Source organism: Siphateles boraxobius, unplaced genomic scaffold (genome assembly GCF_051911475.1).
Source record: "Siphateles boraxobius isolate OS27281-9 unplaced genomic scaffold, OSU_SipBor_1 46, whole genome shotgun sequence".
Lineage (NCBI taxonomy): Eukaryota > Metazoa > Chordata > Actinopteri > Cypriniformes > Leuciscidae > Siphateles > Siphateles boraxobius.
The window spans coordinates 13,726,899-13,746,403 of NW_027509097.1; the positions used below are offsets into that span (position 1 = coordinate 13,726,899).

Genomic DNA, 19,505 nt, shown 5'->3' on the forward strand with positions numbered 1-19,505 from the left:
AAGGACAAACTATGCAAAAGCGGTAGCCCTTTCAGCACACTCAGCATTTCTCGTTTTCATTTACTCCTTCAAGTGAACTATATTAGTGGACTTATGTGGGGAATAGTGATTGAGGGTATAGTGGTTTGTACCTACGTCACGATTTGGTCAGTTACCCGGATGCGCGGCCATATTGGAGATACTCGGATGTAAACAACAGCATGGATTGCACCATAAACATCATATAGATAGACGCCCTATCGACCGCTACTGCCTATTGTCGCGGTCGATAGGTGGGGCCGCCATCTTAAACCGGTCACCCGCTCCGCTCAGTGTAATCTGTTTGGCAGGTGCAATGAGCTGCCAGCGCATTTAATTAATCATATCTCACTGAAAACCGAACGGATTTTCACGCGGGTTTTTTTGCTGCAAAGGTCATACACGTAGCTACGATACAGGACACATTGAATATTTTGTTCACAAAATACAACTAATAGTACGGTAATGTTAAATGTTAAATCTTACTTGTGTAAAGTAATCCCCGAGTGATGGTCCGCCGTTTTGAGCAGGAATATCCTGCACAGTGCTCTGAAATCTACTGCTGCTATGCAACGCAAATAGGAGTATGACCTGCTTAATATGGCGGCCGCATTTCTTGCGCCACAGCGGCCAATAGGGCATCTAGTCTCTATATGATATCTATGGGATTGCACTGTTTATGTACTACTGAACATTGTTAGACTAATTTATGATGTCTAAACTACGGAAAAAACACATGGAAGCTCTGAAATCATATAGAGAAGGACTTAGTAATCAGGAAGGAGCGCGGAATTTTGACGAACTAACGTTAATATGTGGTAAAGATCCGAACGAGCCGCTATTCTTCCTTCTATTTCTTATCCCGACATAGGCAACGTTCAGATTGTCAGTCCAAAAAAAGCACATGAAATCCGTTTCAAGCTACATCCATATGTGGTTTTAAATCCTATTCAAATCACATATCCGGAAACGTCAGACGTTGTTACAGGGAATATGCTGAAAGTCGCTGCCGAAAACAAGGCTGTGTTGTTGCAAGGTGCCGGACTAGCAGAAAATTCTTATTTTTGAAACATATTTTGAAACCGGTGCGGGAAAAAAAGCTGTGCATACCAGCCTCCTACAGTTCTGCAGCTCAAGACGCAGTTGTCCAGCGCGGCGGCTACACGTTTCCATGTTGTACAACTTAAATAAGATAACATCTCTATTGCAAATGCAAACCTCTCCATCAACGTAACGTCATTGTCACACAAATCGGATCTGAACAGTTGCGATATACAGTGTGGACATCATTTTAGATCAGATTCCAATCGGATACAAAGATAATCAGATTTGGACTGACAGTGTGAATGTAGCCATAATAACTACTTTACGTCAACATTTTAGCCATAGTCAACACTTCATTTAAACATGTGGCTAATGATGTGCCTCTCTCAACCACAAATTCCTTCTTTCATCCGTTTTTTGCACTCTTCTCTTTAAATTTTGGAAGTCTATAGAACTGTAAGTGTTTTTTTCCCTGAGCGCCCGATTAGTACCAGGGCTGCCAACTCTCCCGCATTGAGCGTGAGACACACGCAATTGACCCAATTCTCACGCTCTCACGCCACACCCCCGATTTCTCACGCTTAAGTGTCAACCCGGTCGGTAAAATGCCTGAAAGATGAGTTTATCTATATATCTACCTGTTGAGCCACTCGCGATCGACTAGTTATACCGCAAATTAGTTAAAATATCCCGTAATCTAGAGTAAAGTTATTGTGCTTCAAACCGCGCGCACGGCAGAGAGGTAAGCGAGTGAGAGACCTTGTGTGTGCAGACAGCATAAGCAATATTTTTTATTATTTTTAAAAAGGGGTTTACAAACAACTAAATTTCAAAATTTATCTCACATTAATGTGGGAATAAAATTAAAAGTAATTCAAAGACGTATTATCTTCTTTTACAATTGTCTATAGTGAATAATTTATAGAAGGCATAGGCCTACTGTAGATTAAAAGGGCACTGATGTTAAACACCAGAGGACACAGTATGTACACATTTTTAAAAAGATGATCTTAAGTGTAGCTAGCAATAAATCATGTGAAGAAAAACATCCAAGTAAAGTTCAGCCATAGGTAGATATTTTTAGCCCAGTGTAAAACAGGATAATGAATGTGATTTTCCCTATGGGAGGTGCTCATCGTCTACCAAACGTCAGGAAAAAAAAGCATTTGTTAACAAAATCCTGTTTGATTTTGGAAAGCGTTTGGAAAGTAGATTTTTAAAGGTTTTTTTTTTTGATTTGTGTGAGGTGTTTGGGGATGCGTTTGTTACAGTGCTGTTTTCAACTCTAGACAGGATGTGTTTGTAACGTGCCCTTCCCAGCATTCTATCTGTCTGGAAACCACAGTTTTTATTTATGAGGGTTTGTCCAGTAGCGCTCTTATAATGTCATTACCATCAGAAGCCGAAACACAGTCTGTGCCAAACTAAATATCTGTTTTATTTTTGGAGTGAAGGTTCAGTTTTTCTCCTCCCCTCTGTCTTTTCTTCTGCTCTTTTCCAGGGTATAGACATGCGTTTGTATTTCTGGGAGATTACGCTTCTATAAGGTGATGCATGAATGATTGGTCTTGTGTTTAATGACTGTTTATCTAGGGATATTTTTGCAGTCTACATTACCTGAACTGTAGATTTACATGTCTTGATGTTTGCCTTTCTGTACACATGTACGGAGGGCAGTTTGCACCAGTGACTACATCCTTTCATTATGTGTTAGTGCTATATTAATAAATCGTGCATGTCTTTAGACCGCAAAACATATTACACACACCAAACTCCATTCAGTTATTGCCTGGATGGGTCAAAGAACGAGCGTTGAGTATAACTGCACGTTCACACATTCACAGACGCATTTTGTAACTGCGTCAGTGTGTAGAGGAGGTGGCCACAGGCTGTTTGTCTCACCAGATTCGGCCCAACTGCCTCATTAGCTCGAATTAGAGAAACATGGCAGCCAAACAAAGTTGCATAGAAACATTTTCTCACACTCTCCCTTCTTCCAATTACCCCATTCTGCTCCTTGTTAATTACTTGCAAGCAAGTGAAATATTAGTAATCTTATACATTGAAAAAGTGTGTGCAATTTTTGCCAATGTGACTTTTACCGAGTCATTTTAACTTAAAGGTCGCAGAGTGTTTGTGTCTGCTCAGAAAATAAAGCCTAAATCTAGATCTCTCTCACTGCAGCGACTCATGCCTCACTTACATAATGTTTCTCACAGAATACAAGGCTGAGAAATAATCTTTCAGAATAATAATGTGCACAAATAAAAGGCTTTAGATGTTTTTGAATGATCCTCAGCATGGAATACATTTACAGCTACAGTTTTTCGTTTGCATAGTGGCAGAAGTTGAAATTCCAGTCAAAATAGAACCATTGTTTTTTGTAACCAGAGTAATGTCCATATCTTATTTCACATGGCCATTATGAGGTCTTGCTCCATCTCCTGGACAAAGTGAGTACAAAATTGAATGTGTGTCAGATCAAACTGCTGGTACACCTCATCTCAGTCCTGTATGATGCCAAACAGATTGCTTTTCTGAATTTTCTGACTTTCTTTAGTCATAGAGAAATTAATAACTTTAGATTTTTTTTTTAAAGGTGCATACTCAAATGTGATGGCTGATAGTATTCTCACTATTCTCTCTTTACCTCTATTACGGCCAATGTAACGTACACTACCGTTCAAAAGCTTAAAGTTAGTAAGGATATTTTTGAAAGAAGTTTCTAATGCTTATCAAGGCTGCATTTATTTGATCAAAAACAGTAATATTGTGAAATATTATTACAATTTAAAATAACGGTTATATAATTTATTCATGTGACAGTAAAGCTGAATTTTCAGCAGTCATTACTTTAGTCTTCAGTGTCACATGATCCTTCAGAAATCATTCTGATATGCTGATTTGGGGCTCAAGAAACACTTCTTATTATTAACAATCCTGAAAACAGTTGTGCTGCTTAATATTTTCTTTAAGCAGATATTTTCTTTACATTTCTTTTCAGGATTCTTTGATTAATTGAATTTTGGTGAATGTCTTAAACGTCTTAACTGTCACTTTTGTTCAAATCAATGCATCCTTGCTGAGTAAAAAAAAAAAATATTAAAATATAAATTATATTAATATTAGAAAGTATTATTTTCTTTCAAAAATCTTACTGACCCCATACTTTGAAACGGTTGTGTGATGATGTGGTTTTTTTGTGTGTGTGTGTGCGTGTGTGTATACGCATGCAAGTAAAGGTGCTCGTAAATACGCTGTGGATATGCTGTTTTGCATCAAGTTAATACTGTCCATTAAATCTCATATCTCTTTACTCTTAAATCTAGACGAGGCGGCTCTGCTCTGTGGCTCTATGGCTCTCTCTCTGTGTAAATCATTTATACAGCTGTCTTTATCTTGCTCTGGAGAGCTGGTTGCTTAATTGAGGATAAATGATAATGATCAGACCTCAGTCAGCTTCTCTATAAATTAACTCTAATGTGTATATCATACACAACACTCGTGCCAGAATGAACATTCACATTCTCTTTTCCTAATACCTCTTTGTTCTCGTTCACTCTAATATTTTCTTTCCTTTTTCTTTCTGCCCTCTCAATTTTCTCCGGAGCATCAGTACAGCTTTGTTTTATTTATATATCCATCCTCTCTGTTTGTCTTTTCCTCCTTTTTCCTTTCTGCTTTCATTCTCTATGTCTCTGTGCTTCTGTGTTTTGCTCTTCAGGAGAATTTGTTAATTTTCTGAGCTCCATCTGCAATGGGCAGGATTTATGAATGCTGGCTCATTCTGCACTGTTTTGTGCTGAATGTTTTAAGTATTCTTAGTAGTGGAAAGCAATGCAAGAAGCTTTTTAGCCTCGATCATAAATCAATGTAAAGCTTTCTCACCAACATTTGTATGAAGACGTTTTAACCTTTTGAGGTCTGAGGTGTTTTCTGGGCCTTGGAGAGGTTTTGACATGTCCTGACATTTGAGTTTTTTTCAGTTACTTAAAACATTTCCATGGCTAAAGTCAGATTACACTGTATTCAGCACCATCTACAAACATATATGTGCCTGGACCACAAACCCAGTCAAATGGGTCAATTTTTTGAAATTGAGATTTATACATCGCCTGAAAGCTGAATAAATACGCTTTCCATTGATGTATTGTTTGTTATGATAGGACAATATTTGGCCGAGATGCAACTATTTAAAAAACTGAAATCTTAGGGTGCAAAAAAATCGAAAACATTGAGAAAATCGCCTTTCCATTTATGTTTGTGATTGTGCTGCATTCACTCACAAAAATAAATGTCTTATATATCGGTTGGAAATTTACATTGGAACATGATCTTTACTTAATATCCTAATGATTTTTGCCATAAAAAGTGATAATTTTGACCCATTCAATGTATTGTTGGCTATTACCACAAATATACCCGTGCGACTTGTGACTGGTTTTGTGATCCAGGGTCACATATGTGAGTATCATGTATGCAAACGTTTGTATTTTTGAGAAAATGTTTGTGTGCTTAGTGAAAAATATTTTCAAATCACTGAAATATATTTACTTTTAACCATTTAGGAGACACTTTTATCCAAACTTACAAATGAGGAGAACAATAGAATCAATCAAACAAACAATAGGGCAACAATATGCAAGTGCTGTGACTAGTCCCAGATTGGCACAGTACACATACCTGTAGCAAGGTTTAAAAAAAACAAAAAAACAATGTGTGTGTATGTGTGTATGGTTGTATGGCACCACAAGGTGCAGTTCACTTGCAGAACGCAAGCTTCTGGAGGGAACATAGGTCGGAAGTAGTGAGTTGTTAGTAGGGGTGCAGAGCCAGTGGTTGTTCTTACTCTACACTTACTACTATAGTTGTTCATACTACTCTTTTGCTGCACTGTTTTTTGCATAATATTAGTTGTTTTAATGCTTTTGCAAAAGTCAGTGCACTATTTCATTTTCTTCAGAAAGATCTTTTTTTCTTCCCCATATTGCAGAAATGTGACTTTAAATCGCTTTATGTGAGTATACTGTATGTATGGTAAAGTTGTATGTTGAAAGAAGTCTCTTATGCTCACCAAGGCCGCATTTATTTGATCAAAAATACAGTAAAAACAGTAATATTGTGAATCATTTTTACAATCTAAAATATCTGTTTTCTATTTTAATATACAGCTGAAACTAAAAAAATTAGAATATCGTGCAAAAGTTATAATTTTGATGATTATGGCTTACATCTTATGAAAACCCCAAATTCAAAATCTCAGAAAATTAGAATATTACATGAAATCAATAAAAAAGGATTTTAAATACAGAAATGTCAGCCCTCTGAAAAGTATAATCATGCATATGTATATAGTTATATATACTAAATATATTAGTTTCACCTTTTAATTTGAATTACTGAAATACACAAACTTTTGAACGATAGTCTAATTTTTCGAGTTTCACCTGTATTTTGAAATGTCATTTATTACTATGTGACACGATTATGTTTAGTTAGTTCCTGTCCTTTCTGTATTAGTTCTCATTAGTTTCTATGGTTACCTTGTCTATAAATACTTCCTGTTTGGTTCAGTTTGTGTCGGTCATCATTAATGTTGGTGGTGTTTTCTCTTGAGTATCTCCTGAGGGCTGAATTTTCAGCAGCCGTTACTCCAGTTTTCAGTGTCACATGATCCTTCTGAATCACTCTGTTTCAAAAACATTAAAAAAACCTTTGACTGATAGTGAATCAGTATATCACTTAGAGAGCTGTGTGATAATATAGATGATACAAATTATCTCTGAGCACAGATTTGCAATATAGTAAAGTATAGAAACACCTAGGTATAGTGATATCAAATGATAAACCTGTCAGTCATCCATGTTCACAGCTTTTATCTGTGTGTGCATCTGTCCTGAACATCTCTCTTCACACCACAGACTGAGAGAGGGCCCGTTAGAATAAAAGACCTTCATATGTTTTCTGCTTTGTGAAGAATGTCTACAGCATGTTGAGACCAAAGCTGCTAGAAAACGAAAGCATATGAACATTGGATTTCTTTTTCCCTGGTATCAGTACTAAATATAGCTTTGTGTTTTTACAAGATTCAGTGCTAACCCATCGAATGCTTTGAAGACGAAGTGAGTGGCAAGACAGAGAGTGCAGTGAATTCACTGCTAGCTTTGGTTCATATTTAGTCCAGCCACTTAATATGGACAACATATGTGCCTCTTTCTCTCACTCTCACTTCTTTCTTCTTCTTACTTTCTCTCTCCGCCTCTCTATGACTATTTTCTCACTTCTTATCACTCTCTCTGTCATCTCCTTCATCCCTCTCATTAGTTTCTCCATATCTGCCCATCCTTTTATTTCAAGTTTTCATTCAATTTTCATTATTAGTCCTACTATATGTGCTTCATCTTTCATCTGATGTTCTCCTCGTCTCACATCCGTGTTCCTTGTTAAGTCTTTTCCCAGAACATTTTCAACCAAGTTCTACTTTGTTTATTTTAGAGATGTGCAATACATCGGCACCATATCTGTTATCATGGGCTCTCAATTTGGGAGGGGCAAGAAAAAAATCAAGTCTTTTTGTACCTGCATCAACAAGTTTTTTGCAGAAATTTTTGGCAAACAAGTTTAAATCTGCTTGTTACTGTACTTGTTTATTTACCTAATTGTTTTTTATTGATTTATTTACTAATTTACTTAATTTTATTATGACTGCAAATGACGCTTAAGAAATGTGACTCATTGTCTATCATTTTGCGAGCAACTGTTGATAAAGAAAAATGCCACATCGCAATATTGAAAATATTTCCATTTTAAACCATGAAGGCGAGCCAGTGGATATCACACAAGTTAATATCAAGTTAATCTTTAAATGCACTAATAATTTAATAACACTGGTAAATACAAATATATTTAAATACATTACAAGTTTCAATAGAATGAAATTATATTAAAGTATATTTTTTTGCTTACCAAAAATTCTTGTCAGGACATTCAGCAGTACTTTTATCCAAATTGTAAAGACACTAGAAGTTATTATGCATATAAATTGCATATAAATAAGTCCTACTTAAATAGGTAAAAAAAGCACTTTATAAGCACTCTTGTGGTGCTTTTGTTTGCTTCCTGCTCTACTCGTTCATGTGTTTTGAAGGGGGTGTGGCTTTAGAGATGCACTGAAGGGAGTGTGTTTTAAAGTTCCTTTAAAGTTCAACTAATTGTATTTAACATACATTTAAACACTTGCACAATTTTCAGTTAATTATAAATTGCAGGCAGTTAACTTGCTGAAAACATTGCATTCAGTTTGAACTTAAGTACTGTATATTCTTGTAATGTATATTGTTTTTGTAATAAGTACTCTTTTTAAAGTTATGCTAAAGTGAACTTTTTCACTAGGGACTACTCTGACTACTTTGTACTACAAAACTGCATAGAATTGGGACACACTTTGTCTAGTAACCGAGGGTGCTAGGCAGGCCTAATCACTGCATCTCATTTTATGAAAAAGAAACAGAAGTGTTTGTTCAATTTCCAGGAGATTGGACTTGAGTGTCACATTTCAAAGGTCTGTTGCACGAGCTGCATTACAGCAGCTTACAAGCCACTTTGGGACCTACTGCATTGAGCATACGGCCAGCCTTGGAGAGAAAAGCTTTTCTTTCTTTGAATTCATAAGAGCTGCTCCATAAAAAAGGAGGAGAAAAACGAGGCATATGTTTCTGTTGTTTTCTTTTGGGGAAAGCTGATCTTAGATCTGTGGTTTTGACCTAAACAAACAGCAATCTCTAAAGAAGCCATAATTTGTTGATTAAAGATGATTAATAGTGTAGTATTTTTGCTGGATCTCCTGCTTTATTTATCTGTCACTCACCCTTCTGTTATTTCATTCCAGCCGATAAAGGACATGCCGTGAATGATATCAAAACCACAGTTGTCTCCGAAAGCTGTATCTGTTAAGGAGTCTGGCACAACAAATGCCACATGTTTAGTTTGTTGTACTCACTGCGTAGGCAACCTCTTGAGGAACAACCAGCCTAAAACACTGTGTGTGTGTGTGTGTATATAGCAACTGTCAAAACAGAGCTTTTTTTTAAGGCCAATCCGTTATCATCTCCAGCATTTCAGAGCTTGTTTTCTTTTAATTGCTAACTTAGGTCATTGTCTATGGTTTCAGGCAGCAGCACAGCAGTAGTCTGTATCAAAGGATCTCTCCCCACCCCTGTTTATAGTCACAATACGAGACACTTATACACAATATGTGCTCAACAAAATAAGACTTGAAGGGATGATGTGTGGGTGAAATGGGTCGAAAAAATGGGTTCATGGAGAAATTAAGCTATTGATGCAGAAAAAATACAAGAATTAAGGTCCTTGCACACTGAGTCTGAAATTTCTGTGTGTGTTTTTTTTCGTATTCTTGATTCGGTGGCTCTGAATTGTCAAAACACCATTCAAAATGCTTGCTACGGTTGCAAAAAACGCAGAAAAGAGTTTTTGAAAAGAGGCAGTGTGTAAGCGTGATTGACAAAACATGAGGTCGTGTTTATTTTTTAACGTGCGGACATTTAGGACGTGAATTTCCGACTCAGTTTGCAAGGACCTTTACTGTATGTGATGTAAAAGTAGGCGTGCCACCACACCTCATGTCTGAGAGTTCCGTTTGTACTTGTTTTAGATTGTTGTACAACTGTTTCTGAGCATCTGTCTGCGGGTTTGATTAAGCACCTAATGTCATTTCTGCACATGTGTTTGTGTGTGAACAGGGGGCTAATCAAACTGCCACAGTTATTGTTTTGTGCTCTTTGAGAGACTTTAACCTGGTCCAGGAGATGTGTCAGCTGGCTATCAGAGATGTGGGGGGGCTGGAGGTTCTCATCAACCTGCTTGACACAGATGAGACCAGATGTAAAGTAAGTTCATCAGACTCAGTTAATTAGGTCTGTTTGTTTAAAATGTTTATTTTATTTAATCATTTATTCCATTTATTTTCAATATACACTACTGCTCAAAAGTGCAGGGATGGTAAGATTTTTTTATTATTATTAAAAATATAGTAAAAACAGTAATATTGTGAAATATATTACAAATTTTAAACAACTGTTGTATTAAAATAACTGTTGTATAAATTTAAAATAAATGTACTGTCCTGAATAAGACATTTTACATAAAAGATACATATAGTTCACCAGACAAAATAAAAGTTGAATTTATGAATTATCGTTACCTGGATGATCCATGGTTGGGTTTTTTTTTATTTATTTTTATGGTTGTTTATGAGTCCCCAGTTAAACTGCCCAATGTTCTTCAGAAAAATCCTCCAGGTCCTGCAAATTCTTTGGTTTTCCAGCATATTTTACTTATTTGAACCCTTTCTAGCAGTGACAGTATGATTTTGAGAACCATCTTTTCACGCTGAGGACAACTGAGGGACTCATACGACAACTATTACAAAAAGTGAAAACATTTCACTGATGCAAGGATCAATGTTGAATAGGATGAAGATTTTTCTTATTTTGTTTAAAGATCATATTTTTTTCATTTAGTACTGCCCTTCAGAAGTTACAGAATATACTTACATGTTTCCCAGAAGACAAAATAAGTAAAATTAAAAAAGTTTACACCCCCTGGTTCTAAATGCATCGTGTTACATTCTGGAGCATCACAGAATGTAATTTATTCCTGTGATGGCAAAGCTGAATTTTCCAGTCTTCAGTGTCTAATGATTCTTTAGAAATAAAGAAAAGCATATTTTAAAGGTATTTAACAATTACATTAGATCCTGTAACATTTTTTCCTTGTTCTGCCTAATATTTTTGTGGAAATATTCTTTGATGAATAGAAAGTTCAAAAGAAAAGAATTGATTTGAAATAGAAAACATTTGTAATGTTATTAATGTCTTTACTGTCACTTACGGTATATTCTGTTCAATGCATCCTTGCTGAATACAAGTATAATTTTTTTAAAAAAGTTCTAACCCCAATGTTTTGAACGATTGTGTATTTACATATTATTTTTAACACCTTACTATTATTGAAAAAAAGCATATCAAACAGAAATGTGTTGAGGCCACTGCCATTTTTGTTCTCTTGAGTGTAAGAGAAAGTTTGAGCTTTCAAAAAATGTTAAACTCAAAAATTTCAATGATTTCTACATGAAACACCATCAGGTATATGAAGCAGTTATTCTTATAATGGATACTTTACTCTCCCTTGCTGTTAGATTGGTTCTCTGAAGATCTTGAAGGAGATCAGTTGTAACTCCCAGATTCGGCGGACCATTGCTGATTTGGGCGGTTTGCAGACCATGGTGTCTATCCTGGACTCCCCTGACAAAGAGCTAAAAAGCCTTGCTGCAGAGACCATCGCCAACGTGGCCAAGTTCAGACGGGCCCGCAGGACAGTCCGACAGCATGGTGGCATCAAGAGACTGGTGAGAAACATGAAGTCTGTGCTTATGCGTTTGTCAAAACAGGTTGCCCTTGATTAAGAACTACCACAAGGAAAGGAGACAAAAGGACGGAGAATGTTAAGGGACGAGCAATATAACATGTGTACACCAGCCTCTATTTCTCCACTCACTCTTTCTTTCAGTCTGCTTCTCCCAATCATTTTCAATGCCAGCATCAAAGGGAGCACATTGCAGGTAAAAACAGATTGAATGTCGTTCTCCCCCTCATCCTGGCATGTGTGTTTATTGACAGAGTGACGCTCGGTATGATTAGGGCTCACGTGTTACTCTGCTTTGTATATTTACTCGGGGCCAGACTCGGACGTTCTCTATGTTGCTATCATAGATTAGTTACATTTAAAGTCCCAGACCACCTCTGAACAGCACACGCGTGTAATGCTGTGTTAAAGTGGCCTTTCTGACTTGACAGCAGGGAAACATGAAATTTACTCTTTGAAGGATGTGGTCATTTGTAGATTTTGGTGTGACATAGTCTGAATTTTCAAGCCCTCTTAAGTAACAGCCAATCTTTGGCTGATGATGAATGTTTAGATGAATGTTGGCAGCTTCAGGGCAGGATATTGTATTCCACATCCTGCACTGAAGATGTCATAAAATACACCATGACCCCACTAATAACAAATTCCTACTCGTTTTCACATGCCACGACTCTTCTACCTTAACGGGAGTGAAATGAAAACAGTATAACGCATCATAAGGAATAGAAATGTAATGTTAGCATGACATCATCTGAGACAGAGTGACAAATCTATTGGATTGTTTCAAAGTTCAAGCACAGGAAAGTGCTTTAAAATGTGGCAACAAACTGAAGTTGTTTCTTGCAGGTGGAGTTGTTGGACTGCGTGCCTGATGGTGTGTCTCTGAGTAAGGAGCAGGAGAGGGATGTGGAGGTGGCGCGCTGTGGGGCTCTGGCTCTCTGGAGCTGCAGCAAGAGCACCTGGAACAAGGAAGCCATCCGCCGGGCCGGGGGTATCCCTCTGCTCGCTCGGCTGCTCAAATCACCGCAAAAGAACGTGCTCATCCCCGTGGTGGGAACATTGCAGGAGTGTGCTTCTGAGGTTTGCTCAAACTGTTCAAAACAGTTTTAGAATATGAGTTTAGGCATGTTTTGAATGCCCTATTGGTATAAAAAAAAAAAAAAAAAACAGTACTAGTTTGTGTGCTGCACCAAAACCAGGGGCTGGATTCATGAGAATCTTCTCAAGAAAATTCTCAAGATAAACTTTAAGAAGTTCGCTCGAATGTTCCTAAATACAATTCTTGAAATATTCTTAAGAAGTTCTCAGATATTATCTTAAGAACATCTAAAACATTCTTAAAAAGAAAATGAAAGGCTTTGGTGTTCTGTGATCGAAAAGCGGGTATTGCTGAAGACTCGCTGAATGCAAAACACCCCTAAGCCTGTCTTTTTGCACTGTCTGCAGATTACCATAGATATCACGACAAGCATGCAAACTATTTTTGCACGACTGGCTTGACGGGAGTTAATCACTCAGCGTCATGTTTTTAATGCGCTGTGCCAAAATAAAATAGTTATTTAAATAGGCCCTGTCTCAAGATGCAGTGGTCTTTCCCATTCATTTGCCGTCTTTCTTGTGCTCTCTCTAGAATGAATACTGTAGGTCTTGTATCTGTGTGTGCTGCCTTGCTAGCTCTAGCTAGAGATATATGTGCAAAAGACTGATCGGTGTCACTTTAGAGTACTCGTCCACATTAATGGTACTAGAAATATGTATTATATGTAGCTAGTGTTTTGTAATGTTTAATATTAGAAACAACCAAATAATTTCATTAAACATCTTACTTTTGGGGATATAGAACTTAAGAACTTATATAGATATTAAGAACTTAAGAACAATATTAAGACATTTTTATGGGAATACAAAATATTCTTATAAGTAGCAGAAAATAGCAGTTGAGAAGAATTTTATTCTTAAGAAAGTTTTGTAAATTCGGCCCTGACGCTTAAAATATTTACTTGAAAATGTCTTATACTACCATTTGAAAGTCATTTTGAAAGAAATTATTACTTTTATTAATGGATTTTAAACAGGAATTAAGATTTTTAACGTGGCTATTTTGAACTTTCTATTCATCAAAGAATAGAAGGGGGGGGGGGGGATCTCAACATTTCCACAAAAATATTAAGCGTTATTAAACTTATATTAACATTAACTGTTTTTAACATTGGTAATAAGAAATTCATAATATAAAAATGATATAAGAAATGAGCAACAAATCAGAATATTAGATTATTTCTGGAGGTTCATGTGACACTGAAGACTGAAAATTCAGCTTTGCCATCACAGGAATAAATTACATTTTAAAATATATTAAATTAGAAAACAGTAATTTTTATTGTAATAATATTTTACAATATTACTGTTTATGCTTGTAGCTATCGAATAAATGCAGCCTTGGTGTGTTAAAAAAATAGGCCTACCTTTGAATGGTAGTGTAATTTTGAATTTCAAATGTATTATTTATATGCCATGGCACTGTAAATACTACGGAATACAATAAAGTATATTTACATTTACTAAAGTATTATGACACATAATGCAAGCTACAAATGCTACATATAAAGCTACTATATAAGGACACTCAGTGCAAAGTATGGCTGAAAAAGAAACATACTGTTCATGAAACTTTACTTTTTGACTGGAAGATTGTTTTCTATTTAAGGACCAGCTTGAAGATGTGAATGACTGTATGATGCCAGAAGCAAGAAACCTTAGGATGAAATAAGCGTTATGTCGCTGCACGCAGTGTTGTTTTGGCAAGGCAGAGTGGTTTTTACAGTAGGTGTTCAGCGTAGAAAGTCATTCTGCATGTTTGTATTGGCAGAAAAGCTACAGAATTGCTATACAGACTGAGGGCATGATTGAGGATCTGGTGAAGAACCTCAGCTGTGACAACCAGGAGCTCCAAATGCACTGTGCCAGCGCTATCTTTAAGGTACGGCCATACACACTCAACTACACTTTTCTTTGGCAATGGATAAAAGGGTGAGGTTGAGGTAAAAATTAAATGGCGTACTAATTTAGTCCTGGCTTTGACTGTCACAATACAGTGCACATCTCGATACTACTTAAAGGTTTTTATGTGTGTGTGGCTTCACTCCTGTTTTAGTGTGCAGAAGATAAACATACCCGTGATCTGGTGCGGCAGTACGGCGGACTAAAGCCACTGGTCATGTTGCTCAACCAAGCTGGAAACAAGCAGTTACTAGCCGCCACAACTGGAGCCATCTGGAAATGTTCCATCAGCATGGAAAATGTAGCTAAGTATGTGCATGTTACTAAAAATCCTCTGCAAAAAGATTTATTTAATTTTTCAAAGAAATCATGACAGTTATTAACAACCATCCTCTCAGAACAACCATAATTATGCATTATGAGTGGAAGGAATATTTTAAGTAGTATATTAATTCATTTAAAGGGTTCATAACACACACAGTTTCTGCTAATATCATGTTAATCTTGAGGACCTATATAGTAGTATTGCATCCTTCATATCTCCGAAGAGTCTTCAGTTTTATCAGAATTATAAAAGACAGATACGCTGTACCGATTCTTTCTGAAAACAGCCGAGCTCCTGGAGATGTGCCGTGAGCGGAGCTAAGAGTCATGCACAATACATCATCGCATTATCCCTGGAAAACTTTTAAATCACTAAACGTTCGTATTGTTTATTATATGCACTTACAGTACGCGCCGATTGTCAACAAAACAGACATTTGATGTTACATACCCCCTGCAATTCCGTCTCATTCCCGGGATCTTTTATACCTGGGACTGCTCCATCTTTCAGTTTCAAACGATCTGCAAATCCATCGTCAAACTTGTCCTTGTTTATAAAACTTTTTTTGTCACTTTTTTTGTTTTTTTACTCATTCAAGGAATTCCATCCTTTATGACGTCATACAGGGCCATACTCAAAAACAATTTACGAAACTTATACGAATCCTGAAGGAGTGTATTTTGCACAGAAATACTCCGTCATACGTCCAACTAATTTTTTTTAAACCTTGGCCATGTTTAGCATGAGAAACCAACTCTTTAACAGTGTAAATAACTCAGAATGCATGAAATAGCATTAGATATCCCCTTTAATAACTACATTTCTCAAAGACACACATACATTTTCTGTTTAGCATTTTTCATTAATTTCATAAAGTTTATGATTTAAAGAAAGGTTGTTTGGAAAAAATACTACTAAGATTTTGTTCATTTTTAAAGAATTTCCCATTCCTTAAAATCTACATTTCATTGCTCGGTCAACTAGACCACCTGATCTCAATGTGGCATGAATCTTTAAACTAGGAGGTGTCAAGTCAATGTGAGGTGCGTAATTGGCTCCAGATTTGGTCAAATCGTGTACCACAAAGGGGTCTGGTTGGGGATGTGCAATCAAATCCTTCATTTTTATGAGATGTCTCATTTGTTCACTTCTAACACTCAGATTTTCCATGGCTCAGAGCTGTCACCATTGCGCATCCGAGTCTGCTCTGAATGTTGCTACAGAAGTGATTATTTGAAGAGAGAGCAAAAGTTTTTATAAACTCTGTCAATGAGCTCTGATCTTTTATGATGACTTTATGCTGAAGGAATTCAAATTGTTCTTTCACCCATACCGCTAACAAAAGATGAAGTAAAGTGTTGATTTTATAGACGCCCATGATGTGTTAGTCGAGGCCGTTGCTCCATTAGTGCGGCTAGTGGGATCTGGAAGATGTGGAATGCTTCTCTGAAACAGTCGTGCTGTAATAATCAGGAGTGTAAGCTAAAAGACTCTTAAATCGTTTGTCATGTAAAGCACGCTGGCCTTTATTCCAACGTCACTTAGCAAAGATGATGACCGTCCTGGAGGCTTTCCTGGTGTAATTTTTCTGGCGGCTGATGTCTTTTAAGCCAGTCAGTTTCCCCCATAAATACGAAAAATCTTGGAATCTTCATCTGGCTTGCCCGTCCTGTCACACAAGCACTCTCATATAAAAGTGATTTACACAATACTTTGCTTTGCATTATGCGTTTGGGGACTCAAAAATGCATTATTTATTTCCACCATTACCTGTCTATAAATTATCAGGTGTTATTTTCACAAGTTTGAGGCCAAGGAGCTGATAAATTTACATTTTTAGTTTATGATAAGAGTTTTTTTTTCATGGGATTGTTATAGACTAGGATCTGTAGAGGGATCTACTGTCTGGCTCCACACCAGTCGCAATAGAATAGTATTGAAAGAGGAATTCAGAGGGAGGCTTGCGTCTGAAAGGGCCCAGTAGCAGAAAGGCCACTCTCTCTCCACCTCATAAGTCAAAACTGACAAAAGCTCATCCTACGTTTACATCAGGCTTAGTTTGCTGAAACTAGAGGCAGGTGCCCCATGCCACATTCAATTCGCTTAATGTCCCATTAGCCAAATAAGTGTCCTCTAAAAAAAGCAATGCTCTGTAAAAATATTTAGTTGTCAAGATTAGGGCCGCGGTAATACCTCTGAAGAAGCCTCATTGAAACTTATGCTTAAAAGAGATTAAACAAGCCAGTAAACAAAGTAAGTGAACACTACTGATGTATAAAGGCCCGTTCACACACCAAAAAGAATAGCTAGCCTATTTAACCATAAAGGTTTTAAAAATCGTTCTAGAGAATACTGGCATGTCAGAAAGAAACAATATTGTTGGAATCACTTTCAGAGTGCCCCCCCAAACCATAAACCCCCCCCCCCCCCCCCCCCAGGTGGTGAACAATAAAAACACTGACTGCAAATCAGAACCCATCTGACATTAATAAAGTTATTTTAATTATAGTACCATTGTAGTTCTTGTTCTTAGATCTCAATACTTATAATTCTTTTGAAAATTAGTATTTTTTTCCCACAAAACATAATGTTTCCACTTTTATTTTTTCTTACTCTTTTTATAGTTATAATTATAGCATTGCCATTATTTGGTCTTAAAAATCCCGATATGTGTGTCTGTATATCAGGTCTGTCTGGTCGGTGCAAATATGTGTTTTATGTCTGAATTTGATAATAAAGAATAATGGATTAGAGGTGCTTTTTCTTTGCCTTGCTGTGGTGAGGACAAAATCAACTCTGGTGAAAACTCTGTTCACTTGCACAGGTGGCTGGTTGAAAGTTTTAGATGCCAGCTGTATAGAAAATCACTGTGTTTCTGGCAGAATATTTAATGCATACTTGGACATGAAGAAAGAACTGGTTTTATTACAATGTTTTTTTTTGTACAACATATAAAGCATCAAGGTCAAACGCAGCATTTGGAATAAAACAACCATTTATGAAAATGAAATCTGTCGAAGTAGGGGAGCACTAGGTCAGTGAGCACTTACCAGGGAATGTTTTCTCGATCCATCTGGTCTTGGTGTGCCATTTCAGAAACAATCCCAGTCTGGCGTTTTAAGGCAAAAATCATTTTAGAATGTATTTTACAGTGGTAATAATTTTGAGGTGCTTTTCCTCCTTATTTTTCTCCACTGAAAGCACACAAGCTGAGAGTCCTGGTGTTGCCAGCAGCAGACAGCATGTCTTTGTGTGGCTGATGAGAGGGCTGGCCGTGCGAGTCCAGCAGAGAGAGGGGTTCAGGGCTGGGTTGAAGGGGCTTTTAGAAGGTGGCCGTGCTTGAACAGAATGTGAGACCTCCACAAATATGCTGGGAAAGGCATATGTTAACCATTTAACTGATTAATGATGCATAAAATTAAAATGGTTATATTATAACAAGAAAAATATTAGAATGATTATAATCATAACCTTATTATAATTATACACAAAGGCTGATATTCACTTGAATTTTTACTCATATAGAGCTTTTATTGCAAGATCACAGTAATCTTTCAGCTGAGAATGCCCTAAAGACTTAATTATGCAGTAATTTCTAGTGATAAATATTAATCTGAAATGGCAACAAAAAAAAGAGGGTCAAAATCATTTACCGGAACTGTGACGTTTAATTAATGCTATCCCATGGTTTGCTTTGACCATGTCAGAATCTATTTCGTGTGCAAAACATAGATAAACTATGACAGGTAAACTGCAACTAAAAATTATGTTAGAGTAACAATGAATAAAAAAGATTGGGCTAAAATATCGAGAGGCAGCTCCTTGCTGAAAAACTTCACTACGATAGTTTAGCACCTGAGGGCACAACACCCTGACAGCACACCAAGTTCATATACCCAAATTTAATTAACAAAACTTTATTTTTTTTAATAAACAGTACCAAAAGTTTCACTAGATGAAATTTGTCTCCCATTCATTTCCAATGAGGTCATTTTTGACTGTGAAGAGCACAAGTGTGACTATTTTTTTCTGGAGCATTTAACCTTTTCAAATAATGTCCATGATTTTTTTGTTGTTGTTGTGTGTGTTCACATAGCAAGTGCCAAAACCTTTACCAAGTTTCGTACCATTCCGATGAAGTAAACAAAACAAAAAAAAACTTACATTTTTCCTACCAAAGAGCACCAGAAGGGTTAGGATGGGGCTTATAGCAAAGGGTCAGTTGTTTTGGCATTTACTTTTCACTTACAGATCTAAAAATTCTTCTGTCCAGTCTTTCCTCAGCCACCCACATTAAATATCCTTTGTCTGTGATCTTCTTCTCACAACTATAAGAATGTGCTTTGCAAAGAAAGTTCTGTACTATTAATCAAAGAGTCAATGGGAGCATTTAGGATGCTGTTAGGAGCTCTAAAACAGTGCATGCTCACTCTTTAACCTTTGTTTTGTGGTAGCGACTGACCGGTGCTGTTTTATGTTGTTTCTCTTGGCAAGGTTATTTGGCAGGTTGGTGTTGGCTTTACAAAAATAGACAACAACCACAGTCCATTTATCAGAGGTAACTTGTAATTACTCCACAACTTTAATGTAGCATACTGATAACATTTCTCTGATGGCATCTGTTTTACATGCTATGTTTGAGCATAGGCCTGGCCTTATTTCTTTTTTCTTTTTC

General features: G+C 36.7%; 1 protein-coding gene across 1 annotated transcript in view; it reads left to right on the forward strand.

Moving 5' to 3' along the window:
- Positions 1 to 19,505, forward strand: part of odad2 (outer dynein arm docking complex subunit 2) — an 84,371-nt gene that overhangs the window by 38,257 nt on the left and 26,609 nt on the right. Inside the window, exons 11-15 of the mRNA XM_077200949.1 lie at positions 9,822 to 9,968; positions 11,279 to 11,488; positions 12,352 to 12,585; positions 14,375 to 14,485; positions 14,660 to 14,814. Of these exons, the coding sequence (XP_077057064.1) occupies positions 9,822 to 9,968; positions 11,279 to 11,488; positions 12,352 to 12,585; positions 14,375 to 14,485; positions 14,660 to 14,814 (857 nt within the window). The remainder of the gene's footprint in view (positions 1 to 9,821; positions 9,969 to 11,278; positions 11,489 to 12,351; positions 12,586 to 14,374; positions 14,486 to 14,659; positions 14,815 to 19,505) is intronic.